Source organism: Mesoplodon mirus, assembly GCF_964341445.2.
Source record: "Mesoplodon mirus genome assembly, chromosome: 7".
NCBI classification, from domain to species: Eukaryota; Metazoa; Chordata; class Mammalia; order Artiodactyla; family Ziphiidae; genus Mesoplodon; species Mesoplodon mirus.
Genome location: NC_138983.1, coordinates 55,309,192 through 55,331,899, shown reverse-complemented (window position 1 = coordinate 55,331,899; position 22,708 = coordinate 55,309,192). Strand labels below are relative to the sequence as shown.

At 51.6% G+C, this 22,708-nt stretch overlaps 1 protein-coding gene across 5 annotated transcripts in view; it reads left to right on the top strand.

Moving 5' to 3' along the window:
* SLCO2B1 (solute carrier organic anion transporter family member 2B1) overlaps positions 1-22,708 on the top strand; it is a 51,529-nt gene that overhangs the window by 15,127 nt on the left and 13,694 nt on the right. For 4 of the 5 annotated variants that reach the window (XM_082626551.1, XM_082626549.1, XM_082626552.1 and 1 more), the window contains exons 4-8: positions 1,287-1,449; positions 4,343-4,582; positions 4,816-4,914; positions 8,124-8,314; positions 19,970-20,072. In XM_082626551.1, coding sequence (XP_082482677.1) covers positions 1,287-1,449; positions 4,343-4,582; positions 4,816-4,914; positions 8,124-8,314; positions 19,970-20,072 — 796 coding nt within the window. The remainder of the gene's footprint in view (positions 1-1,286; positions 1,450-4,342; positions 4,583-4,815; positions 4,915-8,123; positions 8,315-19,969; positions 20,073-22,708) is intronic. The other variant, XM_082626550.1, reaches the window with a different exon arrangement.

The window sequence follows — 22,708 nt, the reverse complement described above, 5'->3', positions numbered from 1 at the left end:
CCCCGGCACAGCCGCAGGGGGGGACATTGAGGGAGACTCACACTCCCCCTCCCCCTCCCTCACTGCCCCAACATAAACCCTTCCCCCCCAGTGCCACATGCAACCCCATCTTAGCTCCTTGCTATCCCACCTTTGGGGGGCCCTCTGTTGGGGGATGTGGAGGATTTTAGAGCTAGCCAGGGTCCCCATGTCCCTCCATTCTCCTTTTGGTTCCTTCACCTTTTCAGGCACCCGGCTATTGTCTGCCCCAGGAAGGAATCAGAGGAAGCCAATTCAACAGTAGTGAGAGAGGTTTAAATTAGATCAAAGGCAGAACTTCGGGACCTTGGCGTGGTTGGGGGAGGGGATGATTCCACGGCGTGGAGTTGCCCCGGGATCCACAGGCCTCTGCCTCTGGGATGACAGCCAGACAGCCAGGAGTGGACAATCTGCTTTGGGTGGATTGGGAGATCAGAGTCCACCTGTGCCCAACCCCTTCCCCACCAGATGTTTTCACCCTCAGAAAAGGCCGCAATCCCGAGAACACTCTCTTTCTCCCTGACCCCCAGTAGAGTTCTGTGAAATTCTCTCTCCCTTGGATGATGTGTCACATTCCTCCCAACCCAAGGCCTGTGAGTCCCCAGGTGTTCCTTAGCACTCCATCCCCAGATCTCAGAGGTGGGAAGAGAACGTCATTACCTGGGGTCTTGGGCAAGTCACTCCCTGACTCTAGGCCTCAGTGTCCCATCTATAAAATGAAGAGTGACTGTCCTTCCCAGGATCAGTCCTCCCACTGACCTTCTGCTGATACTGCCCCCCTCCATCGGCAAGGAGGTAAGGGGTAAGTACCTCACCCGCTGTCACCAACCAGTGAGCCGCAGAGTGGAGTGCACAGCCCAGCTTCTGACAGCAGAGCCGCCCTTCCCTGCAAACGCTTACGTCCCCTTCAGCACCCACATCTGAGGGTTTTGATTCTAAGGCTCAAAATCCAAGCCTTAGTCCTCTGGCTTTAGACTTTCTTTATTTGTTTCTCATTCATGACTTCCCAGAAGTTCTAACACGGGGCCCAACCCACATTCTAGAAAAAAATTGAACTTCTAGCCCTGTCCACGCTGCTCTTACTTCTCTCCTCTAATGGGACACTAGGGCCCTTCCTAGGAGGACCCAGAATCTGTATTTTTAAGATGGACCCAAATGATTCTTATTCAACCAGCTAGTCCATTCTACAGAAGGGAACACTGAGATTGGCAATAGCGACAAGGCCGGCCCTCTGCTCCACTTTAATGGGTCCTCTCATCCCTTTGCAGGTGGGGAACACAGCCCTGATTGTGTTTGTGAGTTATTTTGGCAGCCGGGTACATCGGCCCCGCCTGATCGGCTATGGAGCTATCCTTGTGACCCTGGCGGGCGTGCTCATGACTGTCCCACACTTCATCTCAGAGCCGTACCACTACGACCACACCAGCCCCGGTAAGAGCAGGAGGGGCTGGGCTGAGGGTATACCTGAGCTGCCGCATTACTGTGCGCACGGCCCCTCCCCAGGCCTCCAGCTGTTAGGATGGGCCCAGCTTCCCAGAACACCTACTAGTCCTCCCCCCACCCTCCACTGCCTCCTTCAGCCGCAGCCCTGGTGGGTCCCTCAGGTAGCCCTGGGCAGTGGGGTAGTGGGTAGTCCCGGGGCAGAGAGGTGAGGCCCTCTGGGCATCTCTTGGTGAGGGCCTGCTTGTATGTCACTGCTTTTATTTTTGAGGTGGAGGTGGGTTTTACAATGCAGCCCACTTTAGGGCCTGGCCCGTGTGTGTCTTCAGGAAATATTTATGGATAATAATATATAATAATTTGTATATAATAATAACAATATCACACACCACTTACTAAGCACCACTGTTCTAAGCCCTTTATGTGTATTGATGCATTTAATCCACACAAGAAGCCAAGACATTGATGAAAGAAAGAATGAATGAGTGAATGAACAAATAAAACCATGAAAGAATTTTGGACAGGAATAGTGAAGCCCCTGTTGAGCCCAGTGGGATTTTGTTGAGAGTCAACTTGACAGATGGATGCCTGTCCCTTGGAGAACGACTCAGGCAGCCTTCCCTGTCCCATCCACCTCTCCACCCATTCACCCATCTACCCATCCACCCATCCATCCACCAACCCCTCAACAATCCATCTGGTCGTCCACCCAAGAAACCCTTAGTGCTGCCTACTTTTTGCTGGACCCTCTCAGGGGACTCAGTCCTTGCCTACTGGGAGCTCCCAGTCTGGGAGAGGAAACAGACAAACAATACCTCCCCTTCCCCCACGCATTGTATCAATTGTGTGAGGAAGGAAGAACAGGACCGAAGGAGCCCAGGGAAGGAGCCCACGGCCCAGCCTCCATCATGGAAGGCTTCCCAGAGGAGGAGCGCTGTCAGAAAGCATCCTTCCTCCCTTGTCCTCCCATCAGCTCAAACCCCGGAGCTCCTACTCTGTGCCAGGCCCAGGGGTGGAAAGATGGAGCAGGTACAACCAGCCCCGAGAAGCTGCGAGGGAGCGTGGGTTGGCGTGAGCATGGGCAGCTCTGCCGCAGGCCAGAGCGTCCAGCACCAGACAGCCAGGGGGAGCCGGTAGAGCCCTGAGTAGGGGAAGGATGCTGGAGGCTGGAGTGAGCTGGAGGAGGTGGTGGGTGAGAGAAGGCGGGCATTTCAGGTGGAGGGAACCGCACAGGCAATGGCTGGGAAGTGGGGAAAGTCCAGGAAGAAAGCAGAGTGGTTATCTAGGCCTGAGTGGAGAACTGTCAAGACGCCTGACTAAGATGCTGAAAAATTACACTTCTTTACATTCCTCCGTCCAGAATCTTCACTTTAACAGGGATTTTCCCGTGCAGGGTCACACACATTCTTCATCCTCATTGCCATACAACACCCTTCTGCTCCCCATGAAACCCCAAGCAAACCTCTTCTCCTGCCTGAGCCTCAGTCTGCACATCTGTCCAATGGGTGGACAGGACTTGGTGACCACCAAGCACCCACGCTGCTCTGACATACAAGGCTATTTCATTCACTCGTTCCTCCTCATTAATGAATTACTTATCATTAGTATTTATGTGCCAGGCCCTCTGCTAGGTACTGGGGACCCAGGGGTGGGAAAAAAAAGATCTTACTAACGATCCCCATAATAATCCTCATATCTAATGTCTAGTAGGCACTGTGCACAGGCACCAATCACCACTCCTAACGCTTACAACCCTTTGAGCAGGTGTTATCTTTATCCTATTTTATAAGTGAGGAAACTGAGGCTCAGAGAAGGAGGTACTTCCCCAAGGCCCACAGCTAGTAGACATGCCCTGGTAGCCTGGCTCTAGAGCCTCTGCTCTGAACTACTGAATTATTCTGCTTCTGAATTCCATATTTGTGTAGAACTTCCATCCTAGGGGACTTGTTCAACAGATGTCAGACGAAGCCGAGCCCAGAGGGGCTGAGGGTCTCTCTGCCAAAGTCTCACCATCTTCAATCCAGGCAGTCTTGGTTGAGGGTCCAGGTCCTTGACCTTGGTTCACATGGCTTTTTCCAGCCCTAAAGAGTGGCTCTCTGGGCTGGGTGGACATGGCTCAGAGATCCCAGAAAGGGCTGGGCCAGCCACAGAGAGAAGGCCACTTCTACACCCGCATTCGGGATAATAATAGTATGAGGGTCTTCTTAAGTTTGCTCAGCAAATATTGGTGAGCTACAGGAAACAAATGTCTGGCACTAATTTAAGAAATTTCCCTTTATTGCACTCTGCATCTGTGTCCCAAGCTGACACCAAGCCTCCCCATAATGAAGGTCAAGGGCACTAGAGACCTCCACAGCCCAGGCCCAGCATCCCCTCTCTTGCCTGGCCCTGCCTTTAGCCCTGGCCTTGACCTTTACACTCTGTGAGTCAGCCATGCTGAACTTCTCAAGCTCCTGGTTTTTCATGTGCTGTGACCTCTTTCTGGAACACCCTCCTCCACCTTCCCTTTCTGGAAAATCTTGTTTGTTCTTCTCCACCCAGTTCAAACTCCACCTCCTTCAACCGCCCCCACCCCTCCCACCTAAGAGCCACTGTTGCCATGGCACTTCCACATACCCCTGCTCAGAGAGGTGGCATAGGGCAGTTTAAGAGCATGGACTCAAAGCTGGACTGCCTGGGTTCCAATCCTGGCTCTAACCCTTGCTAGTTGCTGTCTGAGCATCAGTTTTCTCATCTGTAAAATGGGAGTAATGAGAGCACCCCTTCTCTGGGTTTGTTGTAGGGGTCAGATGATTTATATACAGGGCATTTAGAACAGTACCTTGCATCAGTAAGTGCTATATAAGTCTTAGGTATTGTCCTAATATTTTTTATCATCTCTCAGCAGACATGCCACAGGACTTTGAGGCCTCCCTGTGCCTGCCCACCACTAAGGTCCCAACCTCAGCTCCGGCCCCATCCAACAGCAGCTGCTCAGGCTACACAGAGGTCCAGCATCTGGCCGTGGTGGGAATAATGCTCACGGCCCAGACCCTGCTCGGCGTGGGCGGGGTGCCCATTCAGCCCTTTGGCATCTCCTACATTGATGACTTTGCCCACAACAGCAACTCACCCCTCTACCTCGGTGAGGACCTGTCCCACCCCTCGGGCTCTGAGGGAGGGCCCGGCCCAGGTCGGGCTAAGTATGAGTCCCTGACCTCTGCCCCATGTGGCTGGTAAAGGGCCAGAGAAGCCCTGGAGAGCTCTCCGGCCCTGACCAGGGGAGATGGGCTGCTCTTGCCCGCTGGAGGCTGGGCAGGCACTAACCTGCAGAGGGAAGCCGGGCTAGAGGGGTCTAACCTAGGCTTCCTGTTGCAGGGATCCTGTTTGCAGTGACCATGATGGGGCCAGGCATGGCCTATGGGCTGGGCAGCCTCATGCTGCGCCTTTACGTGGACATTGATCGAATGCCAGAAGGTGAGCCTCAGAGCACACAGTTGTCCCCAGGGGCACATAGACACAGCTGACTGACCACTGGTCTCATAGGAGACACTGAGCCAGGGGACCCAGGTTCAAATCCCAGCAACCCCATGACCTTGGACATGCCTCTTAACCTCTCTGAGCCTCAACTTTCCCATCTTTGAGATGCTCTCTGTCCCGCCCACCTCCCAAAGCTCTAATCAGAATGCAGTGAGAATGTGGAGATAAGCTATAAGGAGCCGTCAGATGGAGAGTTCTAGTTGTTGTCACTATTGTTATGTGTCTTCACCTCGTTCCACCCCTGAGCTCCCCCAGGCCCCCAGCCCCCTGCTCAGATACGCTGTGGAGCAGACAGGGCCACATACCCTTCTTGGCCTGTGGGGCACTCCCATCTGTCAGGGGACAAGCCTCAGGACACAGAGAGGACACTGGCATGCCGGAGAGAACTTTGGAGCAGGACTCAGCTACATTGGCCCTCTCAGGTGGGAAATCCACTGGGTGACCTCTAAGGACCCTTCCAGCTCTGACCACCTCAGAGCCTGACAACCTGTGCTGAGGGCACCGTGTGGGGAATAGCGGTCTCTGATCCAGGTAGTGGTCAGTGTGGGCCAAGGAGTGGAACTGAAGCTGGGTCTGAAGGCAGCCAGGAGGGAGGAGTGTTGGGGATCCCAGAGCTCTGGTGCTCTGTGAGGAGTGGGAGTAGAATTTTTTTATAAGAGATCACTGGGGCATCTCAGCTGCCTCTGGTCACACCAAGTAGCTCTGAGCCCCCAGCTCTGCCTTCTGCATCGTGCTGCTCAGATGTCCCATCCCTCACCTGGAGACTTTCCAGCAAGCCCTAGAAGCCTCAGGTGACACATGTACAGGTAGATGGACAGGCAGATTCTGTTTCTTGTTCTCTGGCTTTTGCCTATGGGTGCCTCCAGTCAGGACAGGCTTGGGCAGCTCTGAACAAGAGTCGCTAGGGATAACACTGCCCCACCTCCCTTCCTTCTAGAAAGCTGGGCCAGGAGCCAAATGTGGACTCTGGTTGTAACTCCTCTCTCCCTCAATGGAACAGTCTTGGGAATCAGGAGTCAGTTTCCCAGACACACCCCAGCTCAGGGGATGGGGGCATGTTTCTGGCTCTGTTGACGTCATCCTGGCAGCTATGCCACCTTCACAGGCAGATGTGGCATTCCTGTGGACCATTGTGCCACCTCCCTAGTCCTTCTTTCTCTCTGGGGGATTGCATGGGTTGGGCGGGTCATATCGACTGCAGGCACAGACTGGTATGTGAGAAGCGGATCTGAGATATGTGTGTGAGTTCCCACCAGCCTGGCACAGAAGCCAGGGGAATAATAAGTGGAGGAGGAAATCAGTGCAGAAGCCACCTTTGTCCCCAGTTTTACAGATGCATTTGCTGAGTGCTGACTGTGTACTCTGGCCCCTGTCCAGGAGGAGCTCAGGATCAAGCACCTGGGAATCAGCCCCACTCACGGGGTTGGTGTCATCATGCATCTGTATTGTTAGAAAGTGTTTGCAGGGCTTCCCTGGTGGCGCAGTGGTTGGGAGTCCGCCTGCCGATGCAGGGGACATGGGTTCGTGCCCCGGTCTGGGAAGATCCCACATGCCGCGGGGCGGCTGGGCATGTGAGCCATGGCCGCTGAGCCTGCGCGTCTGGAGTCTGGAGCCTGTGCTCCGCAACGGGAAAGGCCACAACAGTGAGACGTCCACGTACTGCAAAAAAAAAAATAATAATAATGAAGTGTTTGCAGACGCTGTGGTAGTTGAAGGAGGAGGTACCCAACTCAGTCTTGGGGTCAAGAGGTCTAATGGGAGAGATGGGCACTCCAATCAGGAGGTACACCTGGGATAATCTTGTCCTATTTACACCTGGAGGGGGATCAAAATCACCTGGGGAATTTTTTTTAATGTTTTTTTATTGTGGTAAAAGTCACATAATATAAAACATACTATTTTAACCATATTTAACTGCATAGTTCAGTGGCATTAAGTACATTCACATTGTTATGCAACTCTCACCATCCTCCCTCTCCTGAATTCTTCACCTTCCTAAACTGAGACTCTGTCCCCATTAAACACTAACTCCCCATTCCCCCTCCCCACCTCCCATTCCCACCCTCACCCCTACACCCTGGCCTCTGGCATCTACCAATGTACTTTCTGACTCTATGAATTTGACTTTTCTAGGTACCAAGTATAAGTGGAATCAAACAGTATTTGTCTACACATAACGTATATTGGAATGCATTTTTTTTTTTTTTTTTTTTGCGGTATGTGGGCCTCTCACTGTTGTGGCCTCTCCCGTTGCGGAGCCCAGGCTCCGGACGCGCAGGCTCCGCGGCCATGGCTCATGGGCCCAGCCGCTCCGCGGCATGTGGGATCTTCCCAGACCGGGGCACGAACCCATGTCCCCTGCATCGGTAGGCGGACTCTCAACCACTGCGCCACCAGGGAAGCCCGGAATGCATTTTTAAGATTAACTTAATATATGTCCTGCAAACAGATTGTACCTTCTTTTTTTTTTTTTTTTCTCCCTGTGCTATACAGTAGGTGGGGAACTTGTTAAAGGCACAGATTCTTTGGTCGCCTTCCCACCCCATCCTGTGGCAGTTCTGAGCTGGTCATGGGTAAGGCCAGGTTTTTTTGACAAGCACCCCTTGTGATTTTAATCATCGCGCAGGTCTGAGAACCACAAGAGTCATCCTAGCCATCAGTTTCGTAATAATAATCACAGTAGTAACAGTAAGCAAAGAGAAAACACCCATGTAGACATTCTACATGCCAGCACTATTCTAAGTGCTTTACACGTATTAGTTTCTATGATTCTCACATCAGCCTTATGATGTAAGTGCTACTAATATCTGTACTTTACAGAGGAGGAAACTGAGGCACCAAGAGGTTAAGCAACTTGCCCAAGGTTATGTTAGTAATGGAATTCAGACCCAGCGGTCCATTTCCAAAGTCCATGACCTTGACCAGGACACACATTGCCTTAATAGTTGAAAAAGTTGAGGCCCAGGAAGGGTCAGGGACTTGCCCAAGGTCACACAGGATATACTAACTGGCAGAGGCACAACTGGAACTCAGATCTCCTGACTCCCAGCACAGGCCACTTCATGTCTCAAGAGGCCAGTCCTAGGGTGGTGGCCAAGAAGTGACAGCCCATCCTGACCCTAATATCACATGGTCTTCTCTTCTAGGTGGCATCAGCCTGACCTCAAAGGACCCCCGATGGGTGGGTGCCTGGTGGTTGGGCTTTCTCATCTCCGCTGGCATGGTGGCCCTGGCTGCCATCCCCTACTTCTTCTTCCCCAAGGAGATGCCCAAGGAGAAGCATGAGCTTCGCTTCCGGCGAAAGGTCTTGGCAGTTTCAGACCCACCTGTCAGCAAAGTAAGCCCCCTCCATGCCCCACTCTAGTCCAGGCTCCACCCCCAACCCACATGTCCTCCTTTATAACTTTAAACTCCATCCCTCCTGGGCACTGCACGTCACAGCTTACAAAGCCATCTCCCCGACGTCCCTGCACAGTGTGCATTTCCTGCCCCTCACAGCTGAGGAGCTCGAGGGCCAGAGATGGAAGTGACCTACCCAAGATCACGAGACCAGCAAGGACAGTGCTGGAACTAGAACCCAACCCTGTCTGAGCCTACTCCCCTCATTCTAACCACTACCCTGCCGCCTCTCTGCTTGTTGCTTAAAGTGTTTGGTAGATTCGGAACGTGCTATAGCAATGTCGAGAACTGGGAGGAGGTGGAGGGTTTGCAGGAGGGTCTGGGAAGGCTTCTCTAAAGAGAGGGGAGTCGAACTGGACAATGAAGGACATGCAGAAGCATGGAAAGGAAAGGGAGGGGCATTCTCAGTGTGGAAACAGCCTGGGCAAAGGATTTGGCTATAGAAATGAACCTGGCCTTTTCAGGGACAGTGAGGGGACAGACATGTACTGAGTGCCTCCCTGGGGCCAGGCGTCAGTTTGGACCCTGGGGCTCAGCACATGGTCTCCACCCTTACTTAAACCAGGCACAGTCTAGACTCTGAGGACGGAGTCTCTTTAAGAGACAGAGAAGTTGTTAAGATAAGTAACAACCGGCGAGGTAGTGCAGGGGTATCTCACTGAATTCTGCTACTCGGCTCATGGTCTTTCCTCAGAGGATGACACTGAGGCCCAGAAGGTGCAAGGATGTGCTCAAGGTCACAGGTAGTAGGAGAAGGCAGGACCATGTGAGGCCACTGGGCAGGAGAGATGATTCTGGTCCAGGGACCTCTAAGTTTTCCAGGGACCCACAAAAACACGAGGCCCGAAAAACAATAAATTGGCTCTAAAATACAAAAGAAGACAAAACAGAAACGTCTTATAAAAGCTCAGTGGTATGTCATTAGCGTCAGCTTCATTAACTTTTCTTTAATACTCATACACATTTCATTACATTCTGAAAATTTGTGCATTAGACTTTCTTTTTTCCCAAGTCTGGGAGTATAAAGGAAAAATACTCCTGTTTTACCTTTACCTGTCCCCACGCAATATTTCTGTGGATTTGATTGTTTGCTGGAGTGGCCCACAGAACTCAGGAAAACACTGACTTATATATACCAGTTTATTACATAATAAAGGATATGGTAAATGATACAGATGAACAGCCAGATAAAGAGATACATAGGGTGAGGTCTGGGAGGGTGCCGAGCACAGGAGCTCTGTCCCTGTAGAGTTGGGTACATCACCCACCTGGCTGTGTTCTCCAACCTAGAAGCTCCCTGAACCCTATACTATTGGGATTTTTGATGGAGGCTTCATCATGTACACATGATGGATTATTAACTGCCTTTTAGCCTCTCTCTCCTCTCTGCAGAATTAGGGGACGGTGGTGGGCTGAAAGTTCCAAGCTTCCAATCATGGCTTGGTCCTTCTGGTGACCAGCCCTCATCCAGGAGCCCACCAGAGTCACCTCATTAAAACAAAAGATGTTCCTATCACCAGGAAATTCCAGGGGATTTCGGGGCTCGGTGTCAGATGCTCTTACCACTCAGGAAATTATGATCTTAGGAGCTCTGTGTCAGGAACCGGGATCAAAGACTAAATATTAGATCAAAAGATTCTCCTAACACCCTTATTTACAAGAGTTTTAGGACCTCTGTGCCAGGATTTTGAGAAATCACAAACAGTCATAAATTAAGGAAGTTAGTTGTTGCTAAGTAATTCAATTTCAAAGGGACAATTTTTTAAAATCCTGTCAAATATTTTGCAGCAAGAATAATTCAATTTAATGTTGCAGGTTGGTGCATTTGAATATGTTTGCTGTAATGTGAGATAGTGCCTCATCCTTAGAGCAAGAAAATTTAGGCCTAAGAGGAAGGGCTGAAAATGTCTCTGCCTGGAAAAGCTGGGACTTGACCCCAAGTCATTCTGATACCACACCTGGCTGCCTTCACCAGCCCATCTCCCACCCACTGCTGCAGCAGAGGCTATATACATGGGGTTGGGGAAACCAAAGAAAATTGATGTTGGGACAGCCAGCAGGGGCCAGAACAGGAAAAGGCTTGCCTTCCAGCTTCAAGAGCAGTGGGTAGCCCTGGAGGGAGTCCTATGGCTTTAGCACCAGGTGCTAAGAACAGAAGGGATTGGAAGGGACAGGGGAGTGTGCAGAGAGCAGCTGGGAGCAGGCAGATTGATGTGACAGCTGTGGTGTTGGTCCAGGCAGGAACCAGTGCATTGTCAGTAAGGCAGGGTGTGGGGATGAGTCCAAAGAGCCACGCAGGAGGGGGACCACACAGACCTGGATCTTGCTCTACTATGGGACGGGCATCCCAGAGGCAGCGAAGGGCTGATGCTGGTTCAGAGGCAGGCGAAGCAGGCGTTGGAGAGAGACCAGTTTCAGGGGAAGAAGACAGCTTGGAACCACGGGTGGTCCTTCCTGGTTCTGCCTAGCTCACGCCAAAATATGAATGAGAAGAAATTCCTGGAACTTGGGGAAGAGTTCTTAGAAGCAAGGGTGATCACAGAGGAAGGAAGGAAAGAGACTGGGTTGCCAGTTATGGGTAATCTCCAAGCTGGGTCTTGCCACAGAGAAGGGGCACTTCTCTGTTCTGAATTTGAACAGAGAAGAAGTGCCACTTGAGCCATGGGGTAGAAGAGGTGGAAGAAACAAGGACGAGCCTCGGCTATGCTGGGCTCAGTCATAAGTCAGTCATGTGACCTTGAGCAAGTCACTTCCCCATTCTGTTCTGTTGTGTATGATGCTGAGTTTAGATTCCTGGAGCAGTATTCTGTGTGCCTCGGATTCTGAGAATGCACTATTCCTTGAGTCAAAGCTGCTGTGATGCAGAGGTTCAGATTTTTAGAGCTGTGTCTCTGTGATGACTTGAAACCCTGGCTCCCTCGCTGTGAACCTGTCTGGCTGTCTGGATTCATTCTCTCAGCACATCGGGGATGGGGAGTGTGGAGGGAAGGTGGTGAGAGGTTCTTAAAAAAGAACCGATGGCTGAGAACATGATGATCTGCTTCCAGCAGCATTCAGGCAATAAATATTGATGTGGGAGGAACTGTTCCCCCGCCTCCTGAGGCTGCCTAGGCTGGGTCTGCTTGCAGTTGCTTGGGCTGGCCCAGCCCACTCAGGCCACTGATGGGGAGGGGGATGGACCGGGAGGAAGGGCCCAGTTAGGCAAAATTGGCAGCCAGAAAGTCCAGGTCCTCATACATGGGATGTGTATCTTCCACGGGAGTAGGAACAGGCAAGGGGAGAAAGTGAAGTGGGGAACTATTTCTGAAGTCCCTTCAAGCACCCCCTCCCAGGCTCAGGGATCCTCTAAATACCCTCCTAGAAGTAAATGCAGCTTTTACTGGTATCCGGGAGATAGTGATATATTATATAAGGATTGCGTGACCCAGAGAAGGTCTCTGGCCTCCGTCTCCCTGTCTGTACGATACGCAGAAGACTGGACAAAGTCTGCTAGCTCTGGCAGGTTCACTGGTGTCTCCTTTAAATGGCTCCCTGCCTATGGGGCAGTACATGAGCACTTTTACAGGAGGACTGAGGGGTGTATCCCACAGCCCTTGCCCCAAGGAGCTCTCAGGTAGTGAAAGAAGGCCAGGAGCAGACAAACGGAGGACGACTGGATGACAGCTCAGGTTTCTCCCATGGCCAGTGCTTAGAGTCCTCTGCCAGCGGGGAGGGGATTAATAGTCTCCACAGAGAAGACTATGGGATGGGGGATGGGGGAGGCCATATTGGCATGGGAGGGGCAGGAGCTCTGCTTCCTGCCTTTGGCTCTGTCCATGTGTCTGTGACCTCAGAGCTCAGGTGGCCACCCAGACGTCTTTCTAGAAGTGAACCAGGGCAGGCCTCACCTCTCTCAGGCCTCAGTCTCCCTGTCTACAATTAGCCAGTTTCTAAGGTCCTGTCAAGCTGCCGGACTCCTGGCACATGGCTCTGCAGAGCCCATAGAGTAAAGATGGCCTCTTAGGGGCTCCCTAGCAGGTCAACTGGGCCCATATAGCTTTGTGGCTGTAGGATCCCATTCAGCCAGCAGCCCTCTTGTGCTCTCCTTAGGCCCTTCTGAGCTACCCTTCGGGCTGGACCAGGGGCTGAGAACAGATCGCCTGGAGATCCTGTGTCCCTACCCAGACTCTGAGCACCACTGGCCTCTGTCATATTTCCCAGCAGCCGCAGTGTCTGTTATTCTGGGGTATATCCCAGAATCTGGGATTAGAATATTACCTGGTTTTAAAGTTCTATGTTTCTAGTAGTTGAAGATTCTCGAGTATTTATGTTCTATTATTCTAAGATTCTGTGCCTCAAATGCTGTGTGACTCCCAAAATTCACATTTCTAAATAGCTACAATTTTGGCCTGAGTCTATGAAATCCATTGTCTCCCAGTCATTAACCTTGATGTGCTTCTTTGGGAAAATGTTCAGGGATGGGGACAGGAGTGGGCAGTGGCAATGGCCTTGAAAACCTAGGACTTAGGGCCCGTCTGTTGGGGTCTGCCCAGGCGGAAGGCCCCTGTTCCCCTGGGACATTGTGCTCCCACTGCAGCCCCTGTGAGATTTAGGGTGACACAGGTCTTCCCTCTGCCTGGAGTCTCTCCCTTGCTGGCACTGCCTCCAGGGCCCTCCCAGCCAGCTTGGGAGCCCTCTTGTTTCCTTCCCCATCCCAGATGACCCAAGCCTGTGACTCACCCCTCACCCCACCTCAGCTCTCTAAGGTAGAAGGACCTGTGAGATCATCCAGTTCAACGCCCACTCCTTCTTTCAGACAGAGGGATTGAGGCCCAGAGAGGGTCAAGGTTGTGCCCAGAGCTTGGCCAGCACCACCTCTCCCTGCACCCATCTGTACAAGGCCAGGTCTTGGCCCCAAAGGGCTGAAGAGAGCCTTCCTCTCCCTGGCCTGGTGTAGATCAGAGCTTCCTCATACACTGGGGCTGGAAGGCCCTTTGGAGTGATCTGCTCAAGTGGTTTTCAAATTGCACCCCATAGAACCCAAAGGGTGCCACCATAGGGAGACTGAAGATTGGGGTCCCCCAGCAGGACTAAGGACCTTCCTCTCCTACACACACACACACACACACACACACACACACACACACACACACACACACACTTCAATCAGACCAGTTCTACTTTTCAGTGTTTTTATACCAGTCTTTTGAGTGAGATTTCACTTGGGAAAAGGGTTCTGTTGCAAAAACCAGTTTTAAAAACATTGGTTTAGTCCAATACCACCAAATGAGAGAGAAGGAGACTGAGGCTAAAGGAGAGAGGTGTTTGGTAGCTGAGCTGGCCCATGAGGCACCATGTAAGTGTTTCCTTAGCGTCTGAGTTGGAGGCATCGCTTAGTGGCAGGGAGGAAGGCCAACAGCAGCTTTGTCTGCACCATCCTGACCTGGGTATGAATTCTGACTCTGTCACTTACTAAGTCTGAAATCTATAAAATGGGTATAAGCATACAATCTATATTTTGGGGGGTTTGTAAGAAGGAGATGAGGCAAAGTGTTGAGGTGGGTGGTTCAATACCTGACATGCAGGCTCAGTAACCAGGAGTGCTTGTTTTTAGCATGGACTAAGCCAGCTCTTAAAAGGAAAAATTACCTTTTTTTCCAATATTCTTCTCAGATGCTTTTCTATATCTTACTTCCACTATATTCCATATAAAGTTTGAGACAGCTCACACCAAATACATGTACAGTACTAGTAAGAGAGTGAGAAATTAGGCCAGCATGTACTGCCTACTCTGTACCATCCACTGTTCTAAGCCCTTTGTATGAATTAGCCCATTTAATCCCTATAACCCACCTATGAAATAGGTTCAGCTATTACCCCCATTTTACTCCCGAGGGACCGAGTTACAGAGAGATTAAATAACCTGGTGGCATGGCCAGTGAAAGGTGGAGCTGGGATTCAGGCCCAGGAAGAACCATCGAAGGGCCTGTGCTGAGTCACTCAATCAAGACCAAGACCACTCGTTGAAACACTTATTTGGTCCTGAGCTTTCTGGTAGCCACAGGTAAAAGAGGCGCGGCCAGTTGCAAGAATCTCATTGTAAGAGAGCCAGGAGCACACCGCTCCCTCAAAGAAGCTCAGATGTCCAGGACCTCTGCTAAGAAGATATGATCTCCCTCCCATAGAGGATAGGAGGTTAAACAGATAACCCCATCCCTGTGGCTGCTTCCTGTGGCCAGATGTGACGGAAACTGAGGGCTGGCAGAGAGTTCCACATCACTCACCAGGGTCAGCGCTGGCTCCGTGGGTCTGGGATCACAGCCCCGGCCCAGAGCCTTCAAGGAACCCAGCTTCCTCTAAGGACAGCTCCTGGGCCCCCTGAGGCCCCACAGGCAGTGGGACCTTCCTCGTGCTGGACCACACACAGCGTCCCAGGTCCCACGGGCTGCAGCAGTCAGCACACAGCCCGAGAGGGGAAGTTCTGACAGTCTCCCTCAGCCCAGACCTGCTGACCTGGGGAAACCACAGCCCAGATTGGTCATACTCTGAGCCCCACTCTGAGCAGAGGCTCGATGATTCCTGTTTCTGGGCCCACTATTAGTTGGAAGTCCTCAAAACAGATGTGGAGAGAGAAGCGGAAACTTCTGGAGAGCACAGAGACAGGGGCTGGAGGTCAGTGTTTCCAGCACCCACAGAAGAAAGCCCAAGTCCCTCAGCCTGGCCCTCCGAACCGCCCTGCTTCTGTCCCGAGAGGCTCTTGAGAGGTCCTTGGCTGTCGTCAGTTAGTTTCTCCCACTTCCCAGACACCCCTCTTCCCACCCCTGCCCTTCTGCTAGTATATGTCCCTGTTTCAAATAACCCTTCCCTTCCTATCTCTCCAATCCCAGAGCTCACCTCTGCCTGGATGCCCTCCTGACCCCGCAACCCCTGAAGGTCTGTCCCTCCCCTCCCATCCCCAAAGCCCAGAGGTCAATATGGGCACAGGGGGTGGTAATAAAGCCTAGTCTTCCAATTACTCCCTGGGTGACACTTGCCCTTTGGGGGCCTCCGCTTCCTCTTCTGTGAAACAGGTGCAGTAATAGTCCCCACACTAGACTGTTGTGGGAATTAAATGACAGGGTGGATGTGAAAGTGCAGTGTAGACCACATAGGGTTATACGTGTGGCTGCAGATGACACTGTAGTTGTTTTTACTGTTTACTTGGGGACAAGGAACCCCAGGCAAGGAACTCACAAGATGTCGCCTGTCTGAAGGGCAAGACTGCCTCTCCTTGATAGGAAACCTAGGAAGTTGTCAATCTATCCCCACCCTTCTTACTTCCATTCCTGGGGCAACACCCCTCTCGCTCCGGGACCCTGGACCTTCCCACACGCTCTCTCACAGCTTGGCTAGGACTGAGAACAGAATAAGGAGATTCTCTAATTCTCCTTAAAGCAGCATGTCCCAAAGAAATATCACGTGAGCCACAAATGTTGTTCTAAATGGTCTAGTAGCCGCATTCAAAAGGAAAAGAAATTAATTTGAAGAAGAATTTTCTTTAATCCATTATATTTAAAACATGCTCATTTTAGCATATCATAACTATAAAAAACTAATTGTGAGATATTTTCCGTTCCATTTTTTCATACCGGGTCTTTGAAATGCAATGTGTAGTTTACACTTACGGCCCATCTCAATTTGGACCAGCCATAGTTCCCGTGCTCAGTGGCCACATGCGGCTGGTGGCTGCATCAGACAGCACAGCTCTGAGATATAAATGAATAATAGACCCACAGTGCCTTATCCAGAGAAACAAGACTCAGATTTCAGGCCCCTTCACATCACCCCACGAAGGTGCCTCCTAATTCTGCCAGCCCTGCACCATACTTCTGATTCACAAGGCTTGGTGGATAAAGTGTAAGTTTTCGACTCGGTCAGGCTTGAGCTCAGATCTTAGTTCTGCCACTTGCTAGTTGTGTGATGTTGTGCAAGTTACTGTTGACTGAAAAAAAAAAGCACAACATGAGAGTTGTGAATTAAGTTTTATTTGGGGAAAAATGAGAACTATAGCCTGGGAGACAGCATTTCAGATATCTCTGAGAAACTGCTCCAAAGAGGTGGGGGGAAGGTCAGTATGTATGTGATTTTGGTGAAGCTGGGGAGGGAGATGTGGTACATGCAATCAAGCACACATTTTTGTAGAAGGTTGCTGCTAGGAGCAGACATCACCATGAAGGATTTTAGTGCTTTTCTAGATATGAGGAGATGCACAAACTGGGCTCATAAAATCTTCTCCTGAAAATATCTAACTATCTGAAGGCCTGTTCTGCCAGTTTTTCCCAGAGCACAGCGTGTCTTATTCCTGGTCTCCACCCTGAACTCCTTTCAGGGGATGTTGAAGGTCAGCGGTCACAGCGGCTTGTGATTTAGTCCTTGTGGAGGTAGAGGCAGACGGCAAGTGCCAGGTTTTAGTTGGCATTACCTAACCTCACAACTTATTTGCTCCTGTGTGGCGTGTAAGTCTCCTTCCTTTGCAGGTCCCAGTGAGGCTGGAGCAGGGGCCACCAGCCCACATACCAGTGGCCTGGCATGCCTGGAGTCTCCGTTCTGCTAGGCCCTGGGGGCTCAGTGTGGACCCTTTGCCCGCCCTTGAACCAGCAGCCATCTCTGAGCTTGCTGCCAGCACAATAGCATCTCCTGTTGATGTTCTCATTTTCCTTCCAGGCGTTGCCTGCACCCACTGCCTGTGGGAGCCATCTCTTGCACTCCTTCTTTTCATAGATGTTTCACAGACATCCACTATTTCACTCCAGTCCCTGTGCTAGGCATCAGAGTTTCAACAGAGAACAAGGTAAACGTGGTCCCTGCTCTTGCAGAGCTCAGAGTTCAGCAAGGGAGAGACACTGAACAAGGTTTTACTCAGACCCTAAGTGTGTATAAGATAGATAGTTATTTTTCTCTGAAAATCAACTTAACTTCTACTCTGAATGCCCATCCTCCTGGCTCAGTAGGAAATTCAACTTCAGCCTTTCTCAGGGCTCCCCCACCAAGGTGAAGCAAAGGTCCTGAGGTCTTACAGGGTGTCCAGGCACCAGGGAGGTCCTATCCTCACCCCCACCGCACCCCTAGCAGGTATCAGCCTCAATCCATCCTGATCCATGTGATCCCCCTTAACGTGCTAGGAGCTGAGAAGCTCCATGTGGCTGGGAGCATGGGGACCCAGTCTCCTTAAGTCATTCTGCAGCCTGCCCCTCAGAAGTGAACTGCTTCCTTGGGTACTGTCGCAGAGGCTATGTGGCTTCCTGCTTCTCAGGGAACCCCTCTCTCCTCTCCCTCTCCTCACAGCCCCCCTCCCCACCCCCCAAAACACCCAGAGTAATCTTCTCAATGGCATCAGACTTTGGAAACAAAAGCCAGAAAGGAAAACCTTGCAACCATGACTTTCTGCCCTGCCACGAAACTCCCCTGAGGCCAGGAAACCCAGAGCCCAGTACCTGCTGGAATAAAAGTCAGACGAGGAAGGGAGAAGCCCACGGGGGACAAACACACTTGAACGGATGTTTGAATGAATTTCCCTGCTGGGTCAGGGCCAGCCTTGAGCCAGCCAACACCTGGAAGTGAGGTGGAAGAGGCTTGGAACAGGGCACTCCCAGGGTGGGGTTCCACATGGAGGTTCTGAAATGTGGGGAGCTCCAGTATTTGCTCCCTTAAAATAAAAAAAAGATGGGAGACAGAAGAGAAGGTGTCAGACACCAGCCAGAGGGTGAAGCTTATGGGGACCTCACAGAGGCTCTGTGGGGAGAGAAGAGGCAGAACCAGAGACCTCAGATGAGCTCTCCAGCCCAACCCACCCTTCCCCATGGTATATAGCACCCCAGGGCAAAGTCAGTTTGTGCTTGCATGCTCCTAGGGATGGGGAACTCACTTCCTCCCAGGGCAGCCTCATCCAAGCTGCTCGGCACATTGGGCTTCAGTCTTTCTCCATGGAACTTGTTGCTTCTAATCTTGGTCTCAGGCTCCACAGAAAAATGTAGAAAATCAGACCCCACTTGATCACTTATACTTGAATGACCCTGTGCCAGAAGCAACTTCTCTAAGACTTAGTTCCTCATATAAAAAATGGGTACAGTAATAGTACCTGCCTGAAAGCACTGCTGTATTGGAGTAAGGCAGGCAGAGTACCCAACACTTAGTGCTGGTTCACTCAGGGCCTTGGTTCCCCCTGCCCTTAGGGTGAACCAGCCAAATGCACACAGACCCTGGAGTCAAGCTGTCTGGGTTCAAATCCTAGCCAAACCACTTACTAGTTGTGTGACCAGGCAGGTTACTTCATCTCTCTGTGTCTCACTTCTATCTCCTGAAAAATAGGGATTACAGTGGTACCTACTTCAGAAAGTTGCTGTGAGGTTTCAATGAGTTAATGGATTTGTCATTAGAACAGCGCTGGGATGGTAGTAAGTGCTTAGTAACCATTAACCATTATTTATCCTTATTTCCTACCCTCTTTGGTGCAATCAGAAGACCATAGCTGTATTACCCCTAGTCTTCTCTTTTCTGGGATCAGAGACCTTTTTTTCAGGAGTTGCACAGAGGCTGTCCTCACCTAGGTGGGGGGCACACTACAGGCTAGCCCTGAGCTTCCTCATAGTGGTCGCAGGGCTGAGCAAACCCCTCTGGGTGTGGTCTGATTCACCCAAAAGGAGGAGGGGGCTGTTGCCTCTTGGCTCTCCCACCCCCGTTCCCTTCCTGTGGCAGCAGATGGGATGGAACAGGATGGTCGCTGGAGGCCCCTTCTCATGGTGACTCTCCAAGTGATGACAGCCATGAGTGATACAAAACTGAAGATAGCGGGGTGGTGATAACCTTGGATAGAGGTTGGTGATGCTGCTGATGGTGAAGACAGTGGTAGGGATAACAGTGATGTGAGAGACAGCGATAATGATATTAGTGATTCTCATAATGATGCTGTTGCTGGTGATTCTGAAGGGTCAGGTGGCAGTGACGATATGATAACGATTGTGAGATTGTGCAGGCAATTAGTGACCTTGACGGAGACAATGACAATAGTAAGGACTATAATGGGCTTCCCTGGTGGCGCAGTGGTTGAGAGTCCACCTGCCGATGCAGGGGACACGGGTTCATGCCCCGGTCCGGGAAGATCCCACATGCTGCGGAGCGGCTGGGCCTGTGAGCCATGGCTGCTGAGCCTGCGCGTCCGGAGACTGTGCTCTGCAACGGGAGAGGCCACAACAGTGAGAGGCCCGTGTACCGCAAAAAAAAAAAAAAAAAAATAGTAAGGACTATATTGGTTGTTTATTTATGATGATATTGGTGATGTGAATGGGGGTGATATTTAAGGTGATGAGAATAATGATGACGATGGTGGTTATGGTGGGAATTTTCATGGTAATGTTGGTTATTACGATGTTAATAATGGTGATGACAGAGTTCAACCATTGGAATTTCATCCATTTTTTCAAAAACCACTTAAGTATCTACAAGAGCACATGGGACGCTGCTGGCAGTGACAGACCCCTGCCCTCTCCTCTCCCAGAGCTCCCTTCCCCAGCCCGTAGCATCTGTGAGCAGAATACCTGGCATCCAGCTGACTGCCCTGGGCCATGTGTCTTCCCAGGCTGAGGACGCCTCCTCTGAGTGGAGCCCTGGGGAGTCCCCAGAGAAGAAGGATGGCCCAGCCCAGATTGCCCCAGACTTGACTGTGATCCAGTTTATCAAAGGTAAGTGAGCTGAGGCCAGAGGTGGGGCCAGAGGGGCACATAGGACTGTCCAGAATCCAGCCCTTCCTGCCTTTCTTGATTCACCTTCCACATCTACAGGTCCTTCATGAGCACCATACATTCCTTCTCAGTCTTTGCTCAAAGGGTCCCCTTTGCCTGGAACATCATTTTTTTATCGCTACCTATTAAAATCTTTCTTGTCCCTCTAGGTCAAACCACTCTGTCCTTCCCCCAGCCTGGCTCTCTCTCTTCTAGGCTCTCCGAACCTCAGGACTCCTGTGTCAGCTCAGATCAACCCTTCTACCAAGCAGTGAGCTCCTGAGGCTCAGGGCCTGTGCTGGCTCATCTGTGACCCTTCTTCTCCTCCCACCATGGAGCCTGCAAACAGGAGGCTCACAGTAAATATTTATTTTTATTAAAGTCCTTGGCTGTGGCGTGGGCCAAAGGAGCTCTGGGCTGAAGTCCAGAAATCTGGGCTTTTGCCCTGGGCCCTTGCTCCTCTCTGGGCCTCAGTTTCTCCATCTGTACAGTGAGGCGTGAGATCCATATCACTCTGACCCTGAGACTATGAACTAAATTGATCAATAACCAGGGTCCATGTTGTGACCACGTCATCCTTTCTAAAGAGTCTGATCCCACAAACTGAGTGCCTGTGGTGTGCCAGAGCACTGGACAGCAAGTCAGAAGACCTGGTTTAGAGGCCTGCCCCTGACACTGACCAGCGCACAATCTTTTACAAGTTACTTTCCTCCTCTAACCAGAGTTTCCTCATCTGAAGGACTGCGTCAGTAATCCTTGCTCTGCCTGCCTCTCTCAAGGACTGTTAGGAGACTCAAATGGGATGATGAATGGAAGGTCCTTTATATGGATTTAAAAACTGTGCTTGTATTGATATGATACAATTATTCTTTCAGTCATCACCCCTGCCCTCCTGTTATAATTCTGACCATATCCCAGGACAGTAAATTGAGTTGCCCGTGGTTTAGGAGGGTGAAAACCACAGGGTTTGCTTGAACCACCCCCCATCCCCAAGGAATTTTGCAATAGGAAGTTAATTAGGCCCACTTCTTGGGGCCTAAGTTTTGATGCTGAGGTGCCAGTGATCTAGCCCCTGGTTCTCCAGTACTCTCAGGGAAAGGGGGGCCTGGAACCCAAGAGGCTGGGCCTAGAGGCAAGGGCTTAGGCTCCCTAACCTCAGATCACCCCCAGCTGCTAGAAGGCCCTAGTGTGCTGTTCCATGGAAAAGCTTGTTAATCATTGCTTTGGCTTCAGCCCAGAGGAAAGCTGGGGCCAGTCGCTGAAATTGGATCCTGGAGCAGGTGTCCTGGGCCAGATTCTCTCTGACGGTTTCAGCTCCTACATGATCCTAGGGGAGACCAAGGCACGGCCGGCACAGGCCCTGTGGCTGGTCAGCCACCCTGGCTTCTGGGCTTTCTGCTGAGCTCCAGAGGTGCCAGTCTGATCCAAAGGCTTGTCCTTGACCACCTAGGACCAGTGGGGAGGCAGAGGGAGGAGGAAACATGGTCCTTCTGCTGGAGGAGTCCTAAATTCAGGGGAAGACAGTCTCTGAGCTAAGGAAAGGCTATCTGGTGGGGGAGACATAGTCCCTGAGCTGGGAGAGGCCCTGTTTGATGGGAGGGACACAGGTCCGTGTCTGATGGAGGGTACATAGCCCCTGAATGGAGGGAGAACTTGTCTAATGGAGGAGACCTGGCTTCTTTGCTGGAGGAGGCCCCTGTCTGATAAGGGAGACATAGTCTCTCAGTGGACAGAGGCCCTGGCTTGTCTGATGGGAGGAGACATTGTGCTGACCTAAGGGAAGCCCCTGTCTAGTGGGAAAGAAAGTCTCTGAGCTAGAGACAGCCCTGGAATTCCCCTTCAGGCATCCTTGTCTAAACTAAAGGCATAGCCCTGCCCTCCAGGAATTTTCCATCTGTTCTAGGTACAGGTTGCATATGCTGAAGAGAGAGAGAGAATGGGGACAAAGTGTACTGCAGTGATGAGCACAGAAGAATGGGATGGAAACAGTCTATGAGATGGAGCCCTCTTGAGTCAGGCAGCCAGAGGCACAGGAAAGCAGGATGCGGTGGGAGTGGAGGGATAGAAGGGACAACGACACTTACACGAGGAGCCAGGAAGCTCCCAGCAACTCCTGGCCTGGCCCGGACCTTCGTAGATGAAGCTGGGCGAGTCCCTGACCTCTCTTGGCCCTACCTGCACCATGAGGTCACCCGTACAGCTTGGGCCAAGCCCAGGCTACTCCTGGCCAGGACAGCTCAAGGAGGGAGGGAAGCTGGAGCAGCTCGCTGGGGTGAAGGCCCGGCGTCACTCCCTCCCCACTCCAAGTGCTGCTGAGTGCACTGCGTGTGTGGCAAGGAATTGAGGACAGGAGAAAGGCCTGGGACTGGAAGAGGGGGAACTCCACAGCCCCAGCTCCCAGCCACCCTGCCCAAGGAAACAGTTTTTGGCCACTGGGCCAGGCCCAGGGGGTTAGGGAATCAGCTGGCTTGGCTCCGGCCATGCTCTGAGGACAGACAGAAACTCCCTGGCCCTGCAGCTGCAGGAACTGAAGGGAGCCCCGCCCTCACCCCCACTTGGCCCAGAGGAGCCCATGGCCATCTCCCCCAACCAGCCCA